General features: G+C 42.0%; 1 protein-coding gene across 4 annotated transcripts in view; it reads right to left on the reverse strand.

Moving 5' to 3' along the window:
- Window positions 1–4,005: 4,005 nt before the first annotated feature.
- arhgap12 (Rho GTPase activating protein 12) overlaps window positions 4,006–26,425 on the reverse strand; it is a 138,106-nt gene continuing 115,686 nt past the window's right edge. For 3 of the 4 annotated variants that reach the window (XM_033045364.1, XM_033045356.1, XM_033045345.1), the window contains 6 exons: window positions 25,545–25,664; window positions 24,549–24,647; window positions 24,192–24,269; window positions 16,563–16,697; window positions 9,379–9,484; window positions 4,006–5,434 (listed from right to left, as the gene is read on the reverse strand). In XM_033045364.1, the coding sequence (XP_032901255.1) occupies window positions 5,257–5,434; window positions 9,379–9,484; window positions 16,563–16,697; window positions 24,192–24,269; window positions 24,549–24,647; window positions 25,545–25,664 (716 nt within the window). In that variant the 3' untranslated portion in view covers window positions 4,006–5,256. The remainder of the gene's footprint in view (window positions 5,435–9,378; window positions 9,485–16,562; window positions 16,698–24,191; window positions 24,270–24,548; window positions 24,648–25,544; window positions 25,665–26,425) is intronic. The other variant, XR_004415980.1, reaches the window with a different exon arrangement.

Raw genomic sequence — 26,425 nt, forward strand, 5'->3', positions numbered from 1 at the left:
TTACTCCAACACTTTGTGTCTTTTCTTCAAGGAGGAAGTCATTTCAAAAGTCCTAGAGAAGAAAGCCTCGTCTTGAGAGAAGATCTTGAGAGAGGTTTACGGTGGGAGGTGGTATGGTCATGGTAGCTGTGGGAATCTGAATGGTTCTCATACATGTTGGTGGGCAGTTTGTCACCTAATATGGACAGGAAAATCGAGAAAAGTGTAAACGTTCGTCCAGATGAGTTTAAAGGTGCAGTGGAAGTCGGTGGCAAAGGTAATCAAAGAAGACAGACTAAAGTTAGTGGCAAAGGAATTGATTGAATACAGACCACATGCAGGGATATGGGGATTAGTTTAATTCGACATCGTAGTCACCTAAGAGATAGTGGGTCAAACGGCCTGTTTTTGCGCTGTACTTTTCTACATTCAATGTTCCAGGTGATATTCTTTGTCTTTAGATCGAGCTGATTTTTTAATTTAGGGAGACAGGAATTCTAGAGTACATCAAGTGAGGGTTTTCATACTTTCTAACTTAATCTATCTAGGGACCCTTGCAGTCCTTCCAGGTGAGACAGAGGTTCCCATGCGCTTCCACTAACCTTACCTTGTGCATTTGTGGTCTCTTTTACATCAACGAGACCAAGCGTAGACCAAGCGACTGTTTCAATGAACCCTTGTGCTTGATCAGCCAAGGCCGATTGGATCTCCTGGTTGTTAACTCCCATTTTAACTCCCCTTCCCATTCCCACCTTTCTGTCCTGTGTCTCCTCCACTTCAAGAATGGGGCTCCTCACAAACTGGAGGAACAGTACTTCATATTTTGTTTGGGTTACTTGCAACCCATGGTATGAACGCTGAATTCTCCAATTTTAGATAAACAACAATTACCAACATCTCTCCTTATTATGTTCAGTTCTGGGCACCATGTTATAGGAGAGATGTGGCCAAGCTGGAAAGGGTACAGAGAAGATTTACGAGGATGTGGCCAGGACTATAGAGGGTGTGAGCTATAGGGAGAGGTTGAGTAGGCTGGGACCCTATTCCTTGAGGTGCAGGAGGATGAAGGGTGATATTGAGGTGTATAAAATCATGAGAGGAATAGATCGGGTAGATGCACAGTCTCTTGCCCAGAGTAGGTGAATCGAGGACCAGAGGACATAGGTTTACGGTGAAAAGGAGGATTTAATAGGAATCCGAGGAGTAACTTTTTCCACATACAAAGGGTGGTGGGTGTATGGAACAAGCTGCCAGATGAGGTAGTTGAGGTTGGGACTATCCCAACATTTAAGAAACAGTTAGACAGGTACCTGGATAGGACAGGTTTGGAGAGATATGGACCAAATGCAGACAGGTGGGACGAGTGTAGCTGGGACATGTTGGCCGGTGTGGACAAGTTGAGCCGAAGGACCTGTTTCCACATTGTATCACTCTGTCTCTATGACTCTTCGCCCATCTGTCTTTATCCCTTCCTCTGGCATCATATTTTGTCTTTCCCTCCGTATCTCACATCCTTTTGTCTTCTTCCCATCTCTGGCCTTTGTCCATCCAACTACCAATCAATAAGCCCCCTCATCTTCCTAGCCTTTGTCCCACTGTCTTCCAGCTCTCTCCCACCCTCCCGACTATGATCAGTCTGAAGAAGGGACCTGACCCAAAACATCGCCCATACATGTTCTCCAGAGATGCTGCCTCACTTGCTGAGTTGCTCCAGCACTTTGGAGAAAAACAACACTACAATGCCACAAATTAATTATGGGCTGATTTTTCAATTTTCAATACAATAGGTGAATGTGGGTTCACAATCACACCAGTGGGGCTTGAACCCATGGGCTTCAAGTTGTCAATTCAATACTCGACCATCTACACCTACAAGACTGGCCGATCGTTTCGCTGAACACCTTCGCTTAGACCTACCTAATCTCTCGGTTGCCAAACACTTTAATTCCTCTTCCCATTCCCACTAACCTTTCTGTCCTAGGCCTCCATTGTCAGAGTGAGACCAAAGGCAAATTGGAGGAACAGCATCTCATATTTTACTTAAGAAGGAACTGCAGATGCTGGAATATTGAAGGTAGACAAAAATGCTGGAGAAACTCAGCAGGTGAGGCAGCATCTATGGAGTGAAGGAAATAGGTGACGTTTCTGGCCGAAACCCTTCTTCAGTCTGAAGCCCTAAACGTTGCCTACTTCCTTCGCTCCATAGATGCTGCCTCACCCGCTGAGTTTCTCCAGCATTTTTGTCTACCTCATATTTCGCTTGGGCAGCTTATAACCCAGTGGTATGAATATTGATTTCTTTAACTTCAAGTAACCCTTGCATCCCCTCTCCCTCCATCCCTCCCCCACCCAAGTTGTATCAACTTCAAAGTTATCTTGTTGAGGCTCATTATCTATACACGTTTTCACCTAGCCCACAGCTAACAATGGCCTGTTTCCTTTACCAACGTTATTCTTTCGCATATCTTTAATTTGTTCTAGATCTCTCTACATCACCATCTAAATCTCTTGTTTCCCTTTCCTCTGACTCTCAGTCTGAAGAAAGGTCTTGACCCGAAACGTCACCTATTCCTTTTCTCCAGGGATGCTGTCTGACCCGCTGTGTTACTCCACCTTTTTGTGTCTATCTTCAGTATAAACGAGCATATGCAGTTCCGTCCTACACACCTATAAGCAAATACATTCAGAATAAGTGAGTTCGGTATTCCGACTGCGCATGCCCAGTCCACTGCACCTTTAAACATTCTCGGCAACTGAGCTGCTGCGTGTATACAGACCTGCGTTTCATCCGTAGTCAGGATCGAACCGGGTCTCCGGCGCTGCAGACGCTGTTTAATTGCTACTGGAGTTAGCAACACTAGTTCTCCCTTCTCCACTGGTCCATGCAGAAATCTCAGCAGTGACAATCTTCAGTCCGGTCCCCCTCAGCCTGGGTGTATCGGTTCCATTCTCACTCGGGCTGCCCTCCCGGGTTATACAGGGTTATTATACAGGGGCAAACCACTCACCTCTCTCCTGCAATAACCCCAGAAGGCAGCTTTGTGAGCGGAGTCTCACTACCGTCCTGTCCCGAGTGTCCCATCCCTGTCCGGTGGCGGCCAGAGATGTCCGGTGACCCTGGACTGACGGGACACCGGCCCGGAGTAGTGGCAGCCCCAGGCGTACAGCCAGCGCGGAGAAGAAGTGTTAATTCCAGCTCAACTCTGCTCCAACTCCCCAAGGAACCCGTTCCCCGATGGGCCGGGGACCGTCAGCTGCACCTCTCGCCTTATGCAGTAGCTGTCGGCTAACCCTCTTGTTGCCGGCGAAAGCCGAGCACCTAACATCAACGGAAATACACACAAAATGCTGCAGAAACTCAGCGGGTCAGGCAACATCTCTGGAGAAGGGTCTCGACCTGAAACGTCACCTATTCCTTTTCTCCAAAGATGCTGCCTGTCCCGCTGAGTTACCACAGCACGTTGTGTCTACCTTTGGTGTAAACCAGCATCTGTAGTTCCTTCCTCCAGAGCGACGCCTGTCCGGGGGTAAAGGCGAGGCGGCGGGGAGAGAGATGGGGAGAGCGATGTGGAGAAGGATGGGGAGAGAGGAACTCGCTATCGCAGCTTCATTGCAGGTCCCAGACACCCTGTCTCCGCAAGAACTCCTTGGCGCTAGGACAATCCCATCCCCCCCATCCCGGACTGGAGGGAGGGACTGGGGGACATTGCCTGCCTCTGCAACCAATGTACAAACCCCGGCCCTCCCCGCGGAATGTTAAACTAAACACATCTGTGAGCAAAACACAAACATGCACGTCTTTCACCCCCTTTCTCTCTCCCCCACCTCTCACCGTCTCTCCGGCGGTCCAGTCTCTCCCCGTCTCCCACTCGCATCTCTCTCTCGCAGTTACACCCCGCTCTCCCACTACCTGGTCCCCCCGTTCGCTTTTTTCCTCCTCCAATGAACTTTGACAAATCCCGTGATTCCTTGCGTTTTTCGGAATACCAAACACGCTTATTCCGAAATAAATGAACTGAACAATTACGTTGTCTCATTTTTGTTTAATCTTTGATTAGCATATTGCCATACAGCAGTTAGTTTAAAAAAATACATTCAAAAAATTCTTCCGATCATGTGCCCAGAAACAGGTAGTATTCCAAAAAAACCTGTAACACAACCAGTCCACACTATTAAAATGAGAACATTCAATTCAGCTTCAAGTGTATCTGCCTTAATAATACCCATCAGTGCATACAGGATTCTTTTTAAATGTTAGCACTTATAAATTGCTAAGCAGATTTTTTTCAAAATTTCGCCTGTACATTTTAAATAAACAGCTATTGTTGTAGTGCACCTAGAAAGCACAAGCCTACACATTACTTTCCAGTCCCATTTGAAATACAAATGGTTTAGATTTGCCCTGCATTGAAATTACCAATAGCTAAAAAGTGCACACATCTTCTTAGTATGCCTAAGAATTGCCCCTTGAGTTGCCTGTCATAAAATACCCCTAAAAGCTCTTAGTATCTTGATCTCAGCCGGTACAGTGACCACCAAATTTATTATAAGCTGGCAAAATTTGATTAGAAAATGTTACTGTATGGAAAACATACTTTGTTAAGTAACTATACATAGACTATATATACAGATTGGTTGAGGGCATGTTATTTTAACATATATTCTTTGTTCATCTGTACATCACGAGTATTTCAAACACTGGGTGTGATCATAACCCCTGTTTTAACAGCAGGCTGAAGGTACAGCAAGAGCAGCATTGCTTTCTGTCCACACACATCAACCAGGAAGAATCAGCATTTAACACTTTTGCCGCTCGAATAAACCTATAAAAAATAAATTACACAAAATCTGGCCAACGCTCCAGTAAAGGACTCAAAAGCAATATACAGTATTGAAATTTCTGCTATATCAAACAGCAGAAAAGGCTACAAGTGAGGACTGCCATTTCCTAAATTACATACACATGTATAAAAGAGTACTGCTATGTCCCCATCAAATATTGTTGCAAAATATCCCAGTGTATGTAACTACTGTATGCTTAAAGTCTCTACAATTTGTAAGAACCAGGTTGCATGTTTCTCTGCATGCCTTTAGTACATCTTATGCAAACCACCTGCTTTCAACTGGGGGGGAAAAAAAACATATATTTTTTAAAAACCAGAGGAAAACAAGTGCAAAGTTTTCTGGTGGACTGAAAATACAAAAAAGACACTTAAAACATACTCTTGTTTCCCAAACGTGGGTTTTGGTAAATTTGTGTTCCATCTGCAATTTATTTCAACTGCGTCCGAATATAGTTTCATATTCTGTTAAGATCAACTCCACAATCTGATTCTGGTATACCATGTGCACGGCAATATTGCCTATCTCTTTTTCGGGCCTGAGGAGCGTGGGACCAAATACGATGGCAATGCTCTGAGTGGTCATTCGGTTTACCTCTCCGCACTCGACGACCCTAGAGAGAAGCAATAACATTGTTCAAGAATCACGCAGGATCATCGACATGTGCAGACTTAAAATGTTGTAGTGACACATCGTTGCATCTCACTTTGATTAGTAAAATAGAATAAAAACACCTCAAATATATCTTTCAAATGTCTGTTGGCCTGTTGTGCCCACTTCAGTTATTTGCTTTCCAATTCTATTTTTAACTCACACTTAATGATGGAACTAGCTGCCCCAGAGAAAATCATCTGGCTTGATCAACAATCTGGCTTTTCTGGTTCTGATAATCAGTAGTTCTGTCATTGTGGTAATCCTGAAGTGTCAAGAGAATTTTACCAATCTGTGTGAAATTATTCCCGAGTGCCCCTTTAAGATAAACGCACACTCCTTAGATCACAATATTTTGGAGTTTTGTTCTGCATTTTAGATATACTCTAGTCGATTTAGGACTGCGCTATATTGATAGGGGGGGTCTAGCAGGAGAAAACGTTTCACTATTTAGCATTATTTTCTTTAGTAACAATAAAACATACAAATAGCATCTTTAAGAAATGGAGCAGACCATCATCAACACTGAACATATTTGTGATTGACACAAGAACAATGAATTGTCACATCAGATAATCACCTGCATAATTGTTAATACTTCTCCAAATTTTGTTGAGAAGATAATGGTGCTCATTATTATGATACAAATTGACAGGCAATGTTTCATGTGGAAGCGGTGTCTAGTGAACTGTGAGTTCCGCGTTGCTCGACTATTCGCGCTGTTCTCCTTTAGCATCTTGCATTAATCTCTGATCTTTATGATGTTGTCGCACATTAATTGGTTAAACTCGCCATAGCTAAGTACTTACTTATGGACTATCCTATCCACAACGTGACAACTAATAAGTGTAAATTAACGTAAAGAAAGTTAACAAAAGCGTGGAATATCCTTCCTTTAGCTTGTGAATCATTAAAAAAATATTTTAAACCAACCTTTCCTTCCCTCTCTTTTCTCTGTTCCTGATTTGGTAAAATTTACGCGCACTAATTCATCCTCCTCAAAAGTTTACATTTTTGGTAAACTAAAAAGGCAATACGGGGAGAAATGATGAGGTACGAAGGTAAGCTAGCCAAGAATATAAAGGAGGACAGTAAAAGCTTCTTTAGGTATGTGATGAAGAAAAAAATAGTTAAGGCCAAAGTTGGACCCTTGAAGACTGAAAAGGGTGAATTTATTATGGAGAACAAGGAAATGGCAGATGAGTTGAACAGGTACTTTGGATCCGTCTTCACTAAGGACGACTCAAACAATCTTCCTGTACAAGTGGCCAGAGGGTCTAGGGTGACAGAGGAACTGAAGGAAATGGTGTTGGGTAGACTGATGGGACTGAAGGCTGATAAATCCCCAGGGCCTGATGGTCTGCATCCCAGGGTACTTAAGGAAGTGGCTCTAGGAATCGTGGACGCATTGGTGATAATTTTCCAATGTTCTATAGATTCAGGATCAGTACAGTGGATTGGAGGGTAGCTAATTTGTCCCACTCTTTAAGAAGGGCGGCAGAGAGAACACAGGGAATTATAGACCAGTTAGCCTGACATCGGTGGTGGGGAAGATGCTGGAGTCAATAATAAAATATGAAATAGCGGCAAATTTGGATAGCAGTAGCAGGATCGGTCTGAGTCAGCATGGATTTATGAAGGGGAAATCATGCTTGACGAATCTTCTGGAATTTTTTAAGGATGTAACCAGGATAATGGACAAGGGAGCCAGTGGATGTGGTGTATCTGGACTTTCAGAAAGCATTTGATAAGGCCCCACATAGGAGATTAGTAGGCAAAATTAGAGCACATGATATTGGGGGTAGGGTGCTGACATGGATAGAAAATTGGTTGGTTAGCAGACAGGAAACAAAGGGTAGGAATTAACGGGTCCCTTTCAGAATGACAGGCAGTGACTAGTGGGGTACGTACCGCAAGGCTTGGTGCTGGGACCGCAGCTATTTCCAATATATATTAATGATTTGGATGAAGGGATTAAAAGTAACATTTGCAAATTTGCAGATGACACAAAGCTGGGTGGCAGTGTGAACTGTGAGGAGGATGCTATGAGAATGCGGGGTGACTTGGCTAGGTTGGGTGAGTGGGCAGATGCATGGCAGATGCAGTTTAATGTGGATAAATTGTAATGTTAAAATTGTACAAGGCATTGGTGAGACCAAATCTGGAGTATGGTGTACAATTTTGGTCGCCCAATTATAGGAAGGATGTCAACAAAATAGAGAGAGTACAGAGGAGATTTACTAGAATGTTGCCTGGGTTTCAACAACTAAGTTACAGAGATAGGTTGAATAAGTTAGGTCTTTATTCTCTGGAGCGCAGAAGGTTAAGGGGGGACTTGATAGAGGTCTTTAAAATGATGAGAGGGATAGACAGAGTTGATGTGATCAAGCTTTTCCCTTTGAGAATAGGGAAGATTCAAACAAGAGGACATGACTTCAGAATTAAGGGACATAAGTTTAGGGGTAACATGAGGGGGAACTTCTTTACTCAGAGAGTGGTAGCGGTGTGGAATGAGCTTCCAGTGGAAGTGGTGGCGGCAGGTTCGTTGGTATCATTTAAGAATAAATTGGATAGGCATATGGATGAGAAGGGAATGGAGGGTTATGGTATGAGTGCAGGCAGGTGGGACTAAGGGAAACAAATTGTTCGGCGCGGACTTGTAGGGCCGAGATGGCCTGTTTCCGTGCTGTAATTGTTATATGGTTATATGGTTATAAATGTGAAGTTATCCACTTTGGTGGCAAAAACAGGAAGGCAGGTTATTATCTAAATGGTGTCAAGTTGGGAAAAGAGGAAGTACAACGGGATCTGGGGGTCCTTGTTCATCAGTCACAGAAAGTAAGTATGCAGGTACAGCAGGCAGTGATGAAAACGAATGGCATGTTGGCCTTTATAACAAGAGGAGTTGAGTATAGGAGCAAAGAGGTCCTCCTGCAGTTGCAGAGGACTCTGGAATTTGGATGGATGAGAGGGGATCTTATTGAAACATATAAGATTATTAAGGGATTGGACAGGCTACAGGCGGAAACACGTTCCCAATGTTGGGGGAGTCCAGAACCAGGGGCCATAGTTTAAGAATAAGTGGTAAGCCATTTAGAACAGAGATGAGGAAAAACTTTTTCACACAGAGAGTTGTGAATGTGTGGAATTCTCTGCCTCAGAAGGCGGTGGAGATTGATTCTCTGGATGTTTTCAAGAGAGAGTTAGATAGAGCTCTTATGGATAGCGGAGTTAAGGGATATGGAGAGAAGGCAGGAATGGGGTACTGACTGTGGATGATCTGCCATGATCACAGTGAATGGCGGTGCTGCCTCGAAGGGCCGAATGGCCTACTCCTGCACCTATTGTCTATTGATCATTGGTTAAGGATATAGAATGCATGTCTTGTTGCTCACTAATATGTTAAATGACCTGAATGGCCTTGGTGCATTGTTAGCAGCTTGAATTTCAATACAGTAGGTAATTTCTTCAACATTTAAACATGCAGGAACAAGTCTAACAAACAGGACACACTTTTAGTTTTGTTTACAGCGTGGAAACATGCCCTTTGGCCCACGCCGACCAGCGATTCCTGTAAACTAACAATATCGAACACACACAAAACCTGTACATCTTTGGAGTGTGGGAGGAAACTGGGGAGAAGGTACAAATCCCATACAAACAGCACCTATAGTCAGGATCGAACCCAGGTCTCTGCCACTGTAAGATAACAACTGTGCCTCAATCAGCCAAAAGATATCGCTGATTTATTGTACACTTGAACTTTGTCATTTAACAAGGCACGAAGTGAAACTGATGCTTTACCGAAACAAAATAGTTTTAAATGTAAATTTTGAGAGATGAAAATTTCAGTCCCAAATGATCAGGCATGGTCAAAGCAATGTTCCAGTATAAATTCACACTTACCGCACAAGATGCTGGAACAGAATTTGCATAGTGTCATGGTTTGGTTTAGGCAGTTGCCTAATTAGATCTTTAATACCCTGTGTACGTTGTTTGTAGTCTGGAGATTCTGAAAGACATTAAATATAATTGGCTAATGCTTACTATTAAATACATGTGCAAACAACATTTACTTAGCATTCCTTGTTATTATTAAAGCAAACTTTACTTAGAAAACATACTGTATTAATTACAGGACAATCAGAATTAGGCAAAAGTGGGTTTGTACATTAGGGTTAGAATTTCATTCACATCTCTTTCCTATCCATGAGATGCCACTATGGTTTATTGCAAATTCAAGTAAGAGAATACTAGTTGAAAACATTGTAGTAAATTGTATTAACCTGTAACATTTAACTTGACTTTTCTCTCCACAGATCCAACTGATTCCATTTTAGAACATAGAACGGTACTGCACAGGAGGACCCCAAAAACAGCCGTAACTACTCCAATACCTTCCCCAGCTCCTATCTAATATTGTTGTAATTATTCTGTCTCCAATTTAGCATTTGCCCAACCATCCCACAAAGGTCCAGACTTATCCTCATCCCTAACTATCTGAAAACTCAGTTATAGAACACAGAACGGTACAGTGCAGGAAAGGGCCTTCAGCACACAATGTCTGTGCCCAACATGCTGCCAAGTTAAACTAATCTCGTCTGCCTGCACATGATCCATATCCCTCCATTCCCATTCCTTCTCTCCAGAGATGCTGCCTGTCCCACTGAGTTACTCTAGCATTTTGTGTCTCCCTCCATATCCATGTGCCTATCTGAAAGCTTCTTAAGGGCCACAATTGGGCTGTATCTACCTCCACCATTACCCAAGCAGCTCGTTCCAGGCATCCAGCACTAAACAAAATGCCCTGCATATCTCTGTTAAAGTTTGCCCCTCTCATCTTAAAGATATGCCCTGTAGTCTTTGACATTACCATTCTAGAAAAAAAAGTTCCCATCATCCATGCCTCTTGTAATTTTAAATCCCTCTATGAGGTCCTCCCCTCAACTCCAATGTTGCGGAGAAAATAATCCATATTTGTCCAACCTCTCCTTTTAGCTAATATTCAGGCAGCATTCAGATAACCCTCTTCCAAAGCCTCCACCTCCTTCATGTAATGGCCACCCAGAACGGCACACAATATTCCGAATGCAGCCTAACCAAAGTCGTATACAGTCGCAACATGACTTCCTGGCAGGGCATAATGCCCCAACAGGGCTTATTCAGCAAAGACAAATGACCAAGTCACATGGATCATAAGTTCACAAGTTATAGGAGAAGAATTAGGCCATTCGGCCCATCGAGTCTACCCCGTCATTCGATCTCCGTCTCCTAATCCCATTTTCCTGCCTTCTCCCTATAACCCTTGACACCCGTTCTAATCAAGAATTTGTCTATCTCTGCCAAAAATATCCACTGACGGCCTCCACAGACCTCTGTGACAAGGAGTTCCACCGATTAACTACCGTCTGACTAAAGAAGTTCCTCCCCACCTCCTTTCTTAAAGAGCGTCCTTTAATTCTGAGGCTACGACCTCTGGTCCCAGACTCTCCCACCAGCGGAAACATCGATTCCACATCCACTCTATCTATGCCTTTCATTATTTTGTAAGTTTGAATGAGGTCCCCCCTCAACCTTCTAAACTCCAGCGAGTACAGGCCCATTGCTGCCAAATGCTCATCATATGCTAACCCACTCATTCCTGGAATCATTCTTGTAAACCTCCTCTGGACCCTCTCCAGAGCCAGCACATCCTTCCTCAGATATGGTGCCCAAATTTGCTCACAGTACATCCCATGCATCTTGAATTTCTGGACCAGCTTACGATGAGGACTTTATTTAATAACTTACTAAAATCCATGTAGATAACATCTAATGTCTACCCTCATCAATCACCTTCATCATCTCCTACGATCACTTTATGATCACTGTTCCAAAAATGCTCTCCACTGAAACTGTGATCAGCTGGCAGGCTCATTTCCCAATACAAGGTCTAGTGTGGCCCACCCCCCTGGTTAGACTACAGACCTGGTGTTTCAAGGAACCTGCACGCACCTAACAAATTCTGCCCCATTATTCATTTAGCACCAGATGAGTCTCAGTTAATATTGGGGAAATTAAAATCAGCCACAACAACCATGTGAGTCAGTGGATGGAGTGCAGATCAAGGCATTGATTTGTTCTGAAATGGTTTAGTATCAACTTTTAAGTATTGGCAATGTTGTGCTCATCCGGTAAACAGTAAACCATTACCTCTTGATTTGAGCCCTAGTGTTTATTTAAAGAGGGCTAAAATACAACAATTGATGTAATGCTGTGGCTCTATAAGATGCTGGTCAGGCCGCATTTGGAGTATTGTGAGCAATTTTGGGCACCATATCTGAGGGAGGATGTGCTGGCTCTGGAGAGGGTCCAGATCATGTTTACAAGAATGATCCCAGGTATGAGTGGGTTAACATATCATGAGCATTTGACGGTACTGGGTCAGTACTTGCTGGAGTTTAGAAGGATGAGTGGGAGCCTCATTGAAACTTACCGAATAGTGAAGGGTTAGATAGAGTGGATGTGGAGAGGACGTGGAGAGGATGTTTCCACTAGTGGGAGAGTCTAAGACTGGAGGTCATAGCCTCAGAATTAAAGGACGTTCCTTTAGGAAGGAGATGAGGAGGAATTTCTTTAGTCAGAGGGTGGTGAATCTGTGGAATTCTTTGCCACAGAAGGCTGTGGAGGCCGTCAATGGATATTTTTAAGGCAGAGATTGGCAAATTCTTGATTAGAACTGGTGTCAATGGTTTTGGGGAGAAGGCAGGAAAATGTGATTAGGAGGGAGAGATAGATCAGCCATAATTGAATGTCGGAGTAGACTTAATGGCCTAATTCTGCTCCTATCACCTATGACTTTATGATCTCCCACCTGCTCTAGTAACCATTATTTATTTCACTACTTCAATTCGGGGACAAAAATTAACTTCATGATGTAGAGGATCGATTAGAGGGGACTCGGAGGCAATTATGCCGTTGAAAATGTTAGGGTTTGGATTTCCTGAAAGGCAGATGTGTATGTCCACTCGTGATTGAGATCATCACTTCCGGATATTTATGTGACATGAACGTCAGGCTAAGACTGAGTGTTTTCCAGATTTAGCAATATGTATACATGGACAGCTTCCTTGTGGTCACTGGAGCCAAACACTACAATCATCAGCCACACTTCAAATAATATGATGATACAAAAAGCAGTGATAGAGCTCGGCTGATGCTAGTGATAATCATCACTTTGAGTTGCAACCTTCAGAGGATTCTATAAGGCTGTTCCAAAGAAGATCACATGGTTTTTCCCCCCAACATCTTTGTTAACATATTCCTCAACAACAGAGCAAACATTTTCAGGTATTTTCCATTCTTTATCTTTCAATTTGGCTATCTAGCCCAAGAATCCTGCATATTGATAGCCTTTCATAGGCTAAAACAACTCGCATCATTTGAGCTCATGAAGGGACTACAAATGTAAGTTATTTCTTTCATATGATTGAGAGGTTAACCACATCACATCTTCATTTTATATTCCAATATACACAAAACCAAAGAAAATACTGGGAGAATCAATCAACTCAGAAAGATTCTTTTAGTGTTAAAAGAAGCATTGCTATCCTTTTTGAAGATATCTAACACTGACTTTAAAAAATATATATATTTTAGGTAAAAAATGTACAGGATGTAAATTGCCTGAAGGAACCCAGGAAGTTTGAAAAGCAGCACATGCCACCCTATGGCTGAGCGGTGTACTACAAGCTGATGGAAAAACAAGGAATGTAGGATTTCAAAACATTCGCAAAACAATCTGACGTTAGCATTTCAAACACAATTGGATTCACTATTTTCTTAAAGGATATCTTAGAGGATTAAAATAACATTGTGTAGGGAGGAACTGCAGATGCTGGTTTGAACCGAAGACAGACACAAAAGGCTGGAGAAACTCAGCGGGCCAGGCCGCATCTCTGGAGAAAAGGACTTTTCGGATCGAGACCTCTCTTCAGACTAATATTGTGTTTCCTGCATTGGAGTGCTTCAAAAACAAAAACAAACCTCAGTTTATAAGAAAAGACGACAGACATGAAGTCTGCACAAACTTACCGACTCCCACAAGTATCTGGACTACACTTCCTCCCACCCTGCCTCTTGCAAGGACGCCATCCCGTCCTCTCAATTTATCTGTCTCCGCCACATCTGCTCCCAAGATGTGGCTTTCCATTCTCGGACTTCCGAGATGTCCTTATTCTTCAGTAAATGTGACCCCCCCCCCCCCGCCCCCGCTGTCATAGATGGATCCTGCACCAATTTATCCTGTGTCCTGTAGTTCTATTCTCGCTCCCCCTCCCTCCAGACAGAACAAGGATAGAGTTCCCCTGGGCCTCACCTTCCGCATCCAACACATCATTCTCTGACATTTTCCGTAATCTCCAACGTGATCCCACCACTCATCACATCTCTCATCCCCACCCTTCCGCCTTCTGCAGACCGCTCACTCCCTCAGCAACCTCTTGGTTCACTCATCCCTTCCCACAGGTACTTCTGCCTACACCACTGGAGATGTAACATCTGTACATCCTCCCTCACCTCCATCTAGAGACCTCAGTAGTCTTTCCAGGTCAGACAGAGGTTCACGTGCATCACTTGTAACCTCATCTAATGCATCCAGTGGTCCCCATGTGGCCCCCTGTACGTCAGTGAGATCATGCGTCGGACTCAGCACTGCTTCACCGAACATTTGTGCTTGGTCCACCAAGACTTAAGGGATCTCCTGTTGCTAAGCATTTTAACTCCTCTTCCGATTCCCACACTGACCTTTCCTGGGCCTCCTTCATTACCAGAGTGAGGCGGAACACTTCATATTCTGCTTGGGTAGCTTGCAACCCAATGGTGTGAGCACTGAATTCTCCAAATTGAAGTGACTACAAACCCCTCCTCCTCTCCCTTCAGCCCCTCTCCCTTCAACCCCTCCCCCCCCCCCCCCCTCCTCTTCGCCCCACCTGGCCTTGTTCCTATTTCTCCCCTCCCCCTCGCCCTCCCCTTACAATTCCTTTATCTAGCTTCACAACTTGCAACTTTTCAATCCTTTTGTCTCATACCCATCTTTTCTGCTCTGGTCTTTGTCCACCATATGCCTATCAAAAATCTCCCTCACCTGTATCAACCATTAACCTGCCCCAGGCTGTGTAAAAGATGCCTCGCATACATTCTTACATTTTGTCACTCTCACCGTAAAGCTATGCCATCTAGTATTTGATATTTCCATCCTAGGAAGGTGGTCTGACTGACTACCCTATCTCTACCTCTCATCATTTTATAAAATTCTATCAGGTTTCACCGCAACCTCCATCATTCAAGAGAAAACAATCCAAGTCTATCCAAACTCATTATGTAGCTAATACCCCCTAATCTAGGCATTGCTCAGGTCAACCTCCTCTGCACCCTTTCCAAAGCCTCCACATTCTCTGTGTAATGGGGTGCCCATGCAATACTCCACATGCAGCCTAACCAAAAGTCCTACAAAGCTGCATCATGACTTCCTGACTCTTATACTCAGTGCCCCTACTAATGAAGGCAAGCCTTCTGTACCACTCTATTGACCCGTGTTGCTACTTTCAGCTAATTATGGACTTGGATCCCAAGATTCCTCTGTACATCAATTAAACTTGGATTGTTAAGGGTCACACCATTAATTGGATATTTTCTACTGACATTCGACCTCACAAAGTGCAACACCTCACATTTGCTTACATTATATTCCATTTGCCATTTCTCAGCCCATTTCTGTAGCTGATCTAGATCCCGCAGTGTACTTCCTCACACACTGTGAACCAGCCAATCTTGGTGTCAACTGCAAAAGTTGCCGGGCTTTGTCACGCCTCCACATCTCTTTTCTAGCTTCCCCCTCCCCTTACTCCTGTCAGACTGAAGAAGGGTCCCGACCCTTATCGTCGTCTGTCCATTTCATCCACAGATGTTCCCTGACCCACTGTATTCCTCCAGCACTTTGCGTTTCCAAGATTCCAACATCTGCAGTTCCTTGTAAATCTAGAAACATCCAATCAGTTGTTTTTTTTCTCTTTTTGTACCTAATTTAATTCTAAGTCACTTCAATGCCTTGTCTATCCTTAAATCTCACTGGTTGGCTCCATTCTTCAAGATCTAAAGTGCCTTATCATCAACTGGGACTTTGCAGCAATCTGCAATTCCAGATTTCATGAGTTGAAGACATTGCATGAGGCACAGTGAGATGACAACACATCCTGGGAGATTATTTACGAAGAAGTAACCATAATAATTGATAATAGACACGCAAAATCACATCTTTAAATATTGATGTATAACGCTTTGTGGAATAAAGGATAAAAGCACTAATATGAAGTGTGAGCACTGATTTACTTTGGTGGACATATTTCATTATGTTAAGTATGAAATATTTAGTTGAATAAGAATTGAACTTAACAGCACGCAATCTCTATCAGGAAGTTAACATTCTTCATAAATACTTTTGTCTTGACTATGGGTTTTCCACTATATACATCAGTTTTGTTTTGAATGGAATGAACCATTGAATGATTAGATTAGATTTTAGTGAATATATAGCAAAACGAATTGTGCCTTTAATCTATTTTAAGATTAGTTTGAATAGGTGGTCCGATTTGGAGGACATCACTAAACAGCTCCTATCTAATTTTTAAAACAATTTTTATGCACCAAATAAGTCAATGGCATTAGGTTCTGGATTCATAAGGCTATACAATATCTTGCAATATGGTATGCATTAGTATTTTGTTAGTTCTGGTGGAACACCTCCAAGATGCTTTTAATTGCACAAATGCACAGGGTCTGCATAGAATGTGAAGATGCTTAAAGGATCTGCTAGGAATCTAATAATTAAACAAATCATTTGCTGTAAAAAGCAAAATAATTTGGAGGATTGACCACCTAGAACATGGACTTAAAGTTGCAGTTAGCAAAAATACAATGACAATTTGTTTACTATATGGTCACTTAAATGTTGATTTATTCAATGCTTCGTACAAATAGTAATTGTAACCCACAGCAAATGAACATTTAAAGTGAGAATAAGACATTTGCATTAATTTATTATTTTTACTTACTGATTGCATTAATAAAATCATTAAAAAGATGATACGTGAAGAGTGGTTCCGGTAGTTCTCTGAATAACATCTTGAGAGCCCCCGTAATGACATTAATATCCTCCCACTTATTATCATTCAAGTCCAGCTTTTCATCTGCAAGGAAGGAAGGTACAGTTTATTAAGATAAGAAACAAAAATAAATCATAACTACTTTGTATTCTAAAGTCTATTATGGAGGTTTGGTCATTTGTAAGAAAATAAAACCTATTTTGTTTTCCAAGGGCCATAACCAAGGCTGGTCCAGATAAAGTTAGTTCAGACCTAGGTCATCTCCAACCCAACGGCATGTGGGAGAACAACATCCCCTAACTACCTGGGTGATCTACAACCCTATGGTATGAACACTGAATTCTACAATGCTTCCCCCTCTTTCTCTCTCTCTCTCTCTCTCTCTCTCCTCTGCTGATCCACTCTTGATCCATTTCTGCTCCCAAATTATGGGACGGTGGTGTGTATGCCTAGAATACAGGCGGTCGCAGTGGCACAGCAGTAGAGTTGCTGCCTTACAACGAATGCAGCGACGGAGACCTGGGTTCGATCCTGACTACGGGTTCTGGCTGTACGGAGTTTGTACGTTCTCCCCGTGACCTGCGTGGGTTTTCTCCGAGACCTTCGGTTTCCTCCCACACTCCAAAGATGTACAGCTTTGTAGGTTAATTGGCTTGGTAATTATAAAAAATGTCCCTAGTGAGTGCAGGATAAGTGTTAATGTTCGGGGATCGCTGGTCAGCGCGGTCCCGGTGGGCTGAAGGGCCTGTTTAGAGCTGTATCTCTAAACTAAACCTTTAAAAAAATATAGAAAGATCTCCTCTGTAATGCTGACACAATGGAGGCTTGCAATATCAAGGGGGCCCTCAAAATGCAAAACTTTCTCTATTCATTCCTCAGGGAGTAATCAGGCACAATTGTGGGTAATGAATAACCTTCTGTAAAATGTTGGGCTCTCAGCAAGACTCGATTGCTCTCTTTCCACTGATCCCAATTTTTTTTAAATGAAAGAAAAGAAAAAACAGTAGGTGCCAAGTGAAAACTGAATTTTACAAAGGCTCCAGAGAAAGTCACATAAAACCAACAACCATGATAAACTTTCACATAAAAGACATCAAAGTGCTGGAATAACTCAGCCGGTCAGGCAGCATCCCTGGACATTAGCTAAATACCTATGATGAATTAAATGAGATTGGAAGTACCAATAAAGAAAGGTGATAGTGAGGATAATAGCTGGAATTTCCCTTCTATTGTAAAGTGCCAGATTGTGCATTGACAATGATATAATTTTCATGTTCTCCATTAATGCTGTCTGAACTGCCGAGTTACCCCAGCACTGTGCCTTTTTTTGCAAACAGCCATCTGCAGTTCCTTATTTCTAAACTTTCAGATAAACCTGAATATGCCAAATCCATAAAACATGCAAGTTTCCATTAATAAATAGCAGACTTTGTCCCAATATGGCTATTCGGTTTCCTGAAGATCCCTTTAATAGCCTAAGCAGCAACAGTCATGAATTATCAGGCAGCCACAGGATTCTTCAAATTCATACTGATTAAGACTGTGGTGCAGCAGTATGGCTGCTGCTCTACAGTGCCAGAGTTGGGTTCGATGCTGACTATGGGTACTGTCTAGAATGGAGTTTGCTTTATCACCCATGGGTTTCTTCCGGGTTTCCTCCCAGATTCCAAAGGCATACAACTTATAGGTTCAAGAAGGAACTGCCGATGCTGGAAAATCAAAGGTAGACAAAAGTGCTGGAGAAACTCAGCGGGTGTGACAGTATCTATGTAGCAAAGGAAATAGCTGTGGTAGCATCTATGACGCGAAGGAAATGGGTGCTTTTCTTCGCTTCATAGATGCTGCCGCACCCGTTGAGTTTCTCCAGTTTATAGGTTAATGGCTTCAGTAAATTGCCCCAAGGGTGTAGGATGCGAAACTGCGATCGTCAGTCGCCGTGGACTCGGTAGGCCTCAAGGGCCTGTTTCCATGCTGTATCACTAAACTAAAGATGCAGGCTGACCATCATATTTTGAAGCCCGTATCATCCATTACTCCTTCCATTGCAAGGTGTGTGATTGTGCACTGACTGTTCTATCACTTTCGCCATATATAAGGTCATTTTGATAATAAAGTAGTGCAGGCCAACCTATTTCAGGACATGGATAATATCCGGATTTCTTCTAATAAGTGGCAGGTAGCATTCTCAGATGCAAGACAAGGCAATGGCCATCTTTAAAAATGGAAAAAACCCAACCAATTCCCTGGAAGCTCAGAGGCTCAATCAATCCTGCCTCTGGATTTTCATTCCTCACATTAAATGACACTTGGTGGTCTGCAGTACCCGACTGATACATCAGCAGATCTTCTCTCCTCTTTGATCTCAATTGTCGTAAAGATAAAGTCAACAATGTCACGACAAATAGTTTGCCTACAAGTTATACATGATACATATAATTGTTATGATGAGAATGCACAGGAATTACAGTGGTTCAAGAAGAACCATCAAGAAGCTGCTATCAGGGGGAAAATTAGCAACATGCTCAGGGGCGGAGCGGCAGCGTTGCTGCATCCAGCGCCAGAGACCCGGGTTCAATCCCAACTACGGGTGCTGCCTGTTCGGAGTTTGTATGTTCTCCCCGTGACCGCGTGGGTTTTCTCAGTGATCATCAGTTTTCTCCCACACTCCAAAGACGTACAGGTTTAAAGGATAATTGGCTTGGGTTTTAATACTTGGTATAAGTGTAACTTGTCCTTAAGTGTGTCTAGGCTTGTGTTTGTGTATGGCTGGTTGGCACGGACTGGGTGGGCCGAAGGGCCTGTTTCCACGCTGTATCTCTAAAACTAAAATCATCCATGTCTTAAAAATATACTAAGACAAACTTGGTAATCTGATTTTTAATTTATTGCTAACCCTACAAGTCCTTCAAACATGTTTCAGCGATGGAAACAATGACATAGACCCAAAAGTTAAGTAAAGCTCTGAGTTCATATATTTTGCTCATCATATTCCTTGCTTGTGAAAATGAGCATCATCCATGTTTTAAAATATATTAAGACAAATCTTGATGAATTGAGAAGGCAATCTGACCTAACATGTAGGAAATTGTGTGGTGCAGTAGAAATGGCCTCGCTGGGGAAAACAGCACGATAAGCCCAATTTGTGGCACTATGGTGGGCATTGCTGTACAGAAGGGTGGTGGGACCTCTATTGTGAAGGGAGGCAGCTGGTATTTCTATGGTGGCAAAACAAACTCTCGGTTGCTATGTTGTGTTCCTGGTGGTAGGGTCAATGATGTCTTGGAGAGACTGCAGGACATCCTGAAAGGTGAAAGTGTACAGCCAGAAGTCATGATGAACAATAGACAATAGGTGCAGGAGTGGGCGATTTGGCCCTTCAAGCCAGCACCGCCATTCAATGTGATCATGGCTAATCATCCACAATTAGTACCCCGTTCCTGCCTTCTCCCTATATCCCTTAACTCCACTATCCCCAAGAGCTCTATCTAACTCTCTCTTGAAAGCATCCAGAGAACCAGCCTCCACTGCTCTCTGAGGCAGAGAATTCCACACACTCACAACTCTCTGTGTGAAAAAAGTTTTTCCTCATCTCAATTCTAAATGGCTTGCCACTTATTCTTAAACTATGGCCCCTGGTTCTGGACTCCCCCAACATTGGGAACATATTTCCTGCCTCTAGCGGTCCAAACCCTTAATAATCTTATATGTTTCAATAAGATCCCCTCATCCTTCTAAATTCCAGAGTATACAGGTGACATTTTGGAGACAATGACCATACCTGTACATTGTACAATGTACAGAGCACAATTCAAAGCTTGTAATCGCTCAATTCCTTCTGGTGCCACAAACCATTGAGTATTGGATTGGAAGGATACATCAGAGGTATGCACGGCTAAAGAATGGTGCCGGAGAATGGGGTTTGGTTCCTGGATTATTGGAACTGTTACTGGAAAGGTGGGATCTGTGCAAGTGGGACAGGTTACACCTTAACCAGAGTGGGACCAATATTCCTTGATGCGAGGTTTGCTAGTATTATTGGGGAAAGGTTTAAACTGATTTGGCAGGGGGAAAGAGACTCAGAGGAGTTGTTCAGATGGAGAGAACAATCACTGAGAAGAGAAATAATCAGATCAATAGGCAGAACAAGCTAAATGCACAGCAAGGGAATTCAAAGCTAAATTGCATCTATTTTAATCCGAATATCGCTAGAGAGACTCAAAGTTTTAAGTAGCATCCTAACCACAACCCTACCTCAGCAACTACTATAAATTATTTATAGATTGCACTACATACTTTGACTTGCACTGTTAATGTCTGATAGCCGACTATAAATTATCATTTACTGTATGTAGCGCTTCTTTGCCCTCTACGTGAGCTGCGCCCCAGGTTCGTAAACTTTAATTCCCTTATAGGTGTTAGTTAACCCTTAATTTAAGTATTTATGCACTCTTTTAATTTGGACAATAGGGCACCTTTAATTTCAATATTAAATGGTATACCTTACTGTAGAAACAGTTAAAATAAATCAACTGACAACTATGTTCCAATGAATTACCTTCACATTTATTCTATTAATTAAAATAAAAAATATGTTGGTCAGGGAAATACAAAATAAAATATCAATAACCAAAATATGGTGTTTTACTGGTGTTTCTCACACAGATATTCAAACACCACCACTCAATAAATCAATCTTTTATAGTACCTTTAAGTATTAATTGCTATGTGGGCCCACACACTCACTCACACAAGCCGGCAACATGAAAAACAAAACAAGAATAACCCCACGTTGCAGGCCTGGTCGAAGCTGGAGAGCGTCGCGGCCAAATACAGTTGAAGCCGACAAGTGCACAGTGCAGAAGCTCACAAGATGGCGGGCGAAAGGCACGTTGCTGGCGATGACGGCTGGCGGGCGACTGGCGAGCTGCTGGCGAGTTGGCTGACCAGAGAGGACCCCATGTGGCAGAAATCTTCCTTCTCCCTCGTTGTCTCCAGGGCTCAGCTAACCGCTGCTCTCACTCTCCCCGTAATCACAAAGTCCAAACAGCGACAGTCTTTAATCCACACCTCCGAGCTGAAGGGGTAGCAGCTAGGCTACGGCTAACTACGCTAATGACGGAAGGCAGCGGCAGAGGAAAAGTCTTTGAGCTCAGCAAGCCGCTGCAGCTCACAGTCCAATTACCACGTTCTCTGTAAAAGTCTTTATCTTACCTCACCGCGAGGAAAGATATTTCAACTGTTTACTGACCGAGTAGGACAGTCAAAACATATTCTTCTCAGTCTCTGTTCTTCGTATTTCTCTCTGCTCCGCCCGCGGACTTCTTCTGTTCACCGATTAACCACCATCCCCAGCTCCCGCCCCCAAACCAATCACCACACAGGAAAAATGATCTAACTCATTACCAACAAATCAAATGCATTTAAATCCATCCACATAGGTTGTATGCTGTTTACCACACATGTTCACCAAGTACACTGCAGAAAACTATTTAAAGGGGCAGTAGTGCATATCAATGTGAACCAGCTAATGACATCAAAAAACATATTCACAGCAAAACTTATATAATCTCTTAATAAGAAAAACTAATGAAATAGTCATGGATATGAAGTTACACATGGCTACATGTAATATTACTTATTGTTCTTTATTTGGTGTATTCTTGTGCCTGTTTAGCTGCAGCAAGCAAGAATTTTTATGCTCTTTTCCCAGTGCATATGACAATTAAACACTCCTAACTCGTGACGCTTGGAACACTTCAATCTCGTTAAAGTAAAGAAGTACTGGGCAAGGGAAGGTTGGGAGCATCTACTTGCAGCCAAGTCTCAAAGGAGAAATAACTAGAGTTCAAGGCCAACACATTCCTGTCAGGGAATAGGTAGGAGTAACATGGATAAGGAGTCCTGAATGTCGAGGGATAGCCGGGGTTCGAAAAGAGAAAAAAGGAATTGACAGATAAAGGGAATTCTTGACAGTGGAGGCCCGTCAGAAGCATAAAAAAAGATTCACAAGGATGACTGGTTTTCCCTGGAGCAAAGGATATTTGTGGGTGGCTTTATATTGGTTTATAAAATCATGAGGGGCAGAGATAAGATGGATTGTCAGAGTTTTTTCCCCAGGGTAAGGGAGTCTAAAATTAGATAGCACAGATGAAAAGGTTAGAGGGGAAAGGACCCGAGGGGCAGGCAAAAGGTGGTGGGTATGTGGAATGGGCTCCCAGAGGAAGCAGTGGAGGTGGGTACAATTACAATGTTTAAAAGACTGGTATGTGGTAGGAAAGGTTTTGAGGTTTACGTCGATCAAATGGGACCAGCTCAGGAATATATCTTGGTTGGCAGAAGGCCTGTTTCCATGCTGTATGACTCTATGTGTGCAGAAAGGAAGTTAAGAAGGCTAAGAAGGATTATAAAAAAAACTACTGCCAGTCAGGATTAACGCAAATTTTGGAGTGTTTTTAAGTATATGAAAGGCAAAAGAATAAGCAGGGGAAAAGGTAGGGACAACATACACGGCACATAGCTGCTGCCTCACAACACCAGGGAAACAAGTTCAATCCTGATGTGTGCTGCCTTTGTCGAGTTTGCACGTTCTCTCTGTCACAGCGCGGGTTTCCTATGGGTGCTCCAGTTTCCCCCCCAAAGATGTGCAGGTTTGTGGATTGACAGCTATCTGTAAATTGCCCCATGTGTGAAGGGAGTGAATACTAAAGTGCGATAACATATAACTAGTGCGAACGGCTGATCGATGGTCCGAGTGGACTCGTTGGAGCCGAAGAGCCCGTTTTCATGCTGTATCTCTAAACTAAACATGGGCATTCTGTGCAGGAGCTAGAAAGTAATAGCTGAGGTCCCAAATGAATACTTTCCATCAGCATTTACAAGGGAACCTGACTTTGTGTTTGGATTTCAGTGAAGGGGTGGATGAAAGTGTACTCCACAAATTATGAGGAGATATTGCATACGTTTAGAGAGAATATAAGAGGAACCTTCTTCACCCAAAGTACCTGTTATACATTGCCTGAGAGTAGTTCAAGCTAGGGTACATCTAAGTAGCATTTTGACGGGCACTTGAATCACCTCATTGCCTAGAAGACTCTGAACCAAGTGCTGGGAAATGGGATTAAATGGAGGGGTGTCCACTGGTTGGCATTAACAAGTTGGGCCAAATGGCCTGATTCTACACTGTATGATTCTATGACTCTTAATAGATGTCACAATTAATTATATTCAAATCGATTATTGTATGGCAACACATTTGTATGGCAAGAACAAAGGAATGTCATGTAAATTATTTAATAAAAGAAAATTATCACAAGGGTTTTACAGATTTAAACTTTTGATTCTATGATGAGTTTATGTTTAACGTTCTCAAATGTATCAGATCTCATATCCAGCTGCACAGAGAAGGAAAGAAACACCAGAGGGCGCCCTGCTGTGGACTAGCATTGCACCCCTGGGTGAATGAAGAAAGAGAAACATAGGTATAAAGACTTAAATTTAAAAGATCAGGTTCTGCTGTTAACTATATGGAAGGATTTAATAATCTTTTTTTTTTAAATCACGTTTAATAATGTAACTTACCATGGTTGACGGCAAATCGCAGTTTTTGTATAACAGCCAGGTTGCCACTGACTCTATAAAGACCATCAACGTTTAAGCCTGATGGAATAAGATGAATCAACATAAACAGGAATAGAACACGGAGACTGAATTACAGAAATGTAAAAGCTCAATGTTTAAAAATCAATATTGAAAATCATTACTTTGCAAAAAGTGTGATCAGTCCATATTTAAGATGAAATTAAAAGAAAGTATGCACTGTGAAATATGCACAATTACTCTCATTAGGTGAACAATTATGGATTCTTTCGATATTATTCCACAAGCATAGTCCAAGCTTGCGTGAAATAGTTTGCTGAAACAAATTAGACTACATACCCTCCTTTTCCACGTGATCAATACACATCGTCACAAATTTAGGTACAGTTGTGCCTTCTCTCTGACATAGACTGCTTAAATTGCATCCAAACACTTGATCTAAATAAAAATAAAAGTTATTGGTAATACAGTTTTACACAGTGGCCAACATTTTATGTTAAGAATAGCGAGCCTAACAACACTCATACATTGAAGATGCAAATAATATTCATTTGCTCCAACCAGAAAATCTTGGACAAAAAATATTTAAATAGCATTTCATATTTGAAATTTAATTTAGATGACAAGCCTTTTTTTTTTTTTAAAGAAGGCCCTATTATCCAGGAAGCATATATTAAAATGTACATGATATAATATCATATAATGTAACAATAATAAAACATTTAAAAATATAACAATATATAATGTAACAATTTTATTGGGAAATTATTTAAATGGAAACAAGTTTTTATTAAAGTTTAATTAGTCAGTTCAGCAATATTTTAATATGAACGGGCAACGGCGTCCAAGAACCATAAATTCAGATTGATTAGAGTGAAATATATTTACTGCATCATGCACTTTATCTACTCCCCTTCTTCCATTTAGAAAATATCTGTGTTTGAACAGTTCCACAAGTTGAGGGCATATTAACAGGAAGCAACAATGGCTTTGATTGGAAAGACAAAGGTTGTTTTGCTCACTCAGCTGAACTCCCACATTCTTTTGCAGAGGAAGCAAATTAGAAGGAAACTATGCACTTCCTTGTGGCCTGAACAGCAGTTCTGATAAAGACATGAAGAGAGCTGCTAGCTCCTTAGCTGCAGGTGGCGTAGGATGACTTGAGCACTTCATGGGGGGAAAAAATGGGAGGAGAAATCCACTGGTTTCATTACGTCGTAAAAACAAAAAAAGTCTACAGCAATTTGTCATATGTTTATATCAGATAAATTTAAAAGTGTTTCACTTGTACTTTGAAATGGACGTCTTCAACAAATGTGATTTTTTTCCCCTTACCTTTAATATAGCCTTTGTCTCGCACAGCTTGGAGTGTTGGTCTTCGTGTCAGAAACTTTTTCAATTTTGTTTTGGTCTTTTTTTGGTCTGCATTATCTACGTTACCAGAGGACTTAATCGCTGGAACAATAAACATAAAACTTAAACTACAAAACTATTCAATTAAACAGTCTCAAGTTGCTTTGTAAGGAAAGAATGACAAAGATTTTAATATAAACATGATGTAAGATGGTGGATACTTTATTGATTCAGAAGACACTTTCTTATAATATAGATTTCATGGGGTTTTTTAAGTCAATTGGTAAATGAGCCTGACTTTACATTTTCAGCGTGGCTTTTAATGTACCAAGTTTTATAATATCTCCACTAAGAATGTTTTTGCACCAAGCAAAATAGTTTCCTCAGGCTTATGGCAAATTTGGTAGCAACTGATACTGCAGTTCACTTGATCTTTAATGCATAGCTCCATCTGATCAGAGTATTTAACCAGATTCATTCATAAGTCAAGGCCTATGGGATAAGGCAGGAACGGGGTACTGATTGTGGATTATCAGCCATGATCATAGTGAATGGTGGTGCTGGCTTGAAGGGCAGAATGGCCTACTCCTGCACCTATTGTCTATAAGAGCAACTCTTATTCCCAATAATTTGATTATGCATGAGATAGTTTCTCTTCGTGTACACTGCAAGCACCTGGTGTTCCGGCGTGAAATTTGATGACAAGCATTTTAAAAACATAAATAATGCCAATAAATAATCGCTTGCATGTTATTCCATTTACACGGCAGTTTAAAGTGATGTTGCAGAGCTATTGCCAATAATGTGTTGGCTAAAAAAAATTATCAGGGAGGAAAGAAATCGGGTTGATAATGTAAATTCAG

The sequence above is a fragment of the Amblyraja radiata genome, chromosome 2, assembly GCF_010909765.2.
Source record: "Amblyraja radiata isolate CabotCenter1 chromosome 2, sAmbRad1.1.pri, whole genome shotgun sequence".
Taxonomy (NCBI): domain Eukaryota; kingdom Metazoa; phylum Chordata; class Chondrichthyes; order Rajiformes; family Rajidae; genus Amblyraja; species Amblyraja radiata.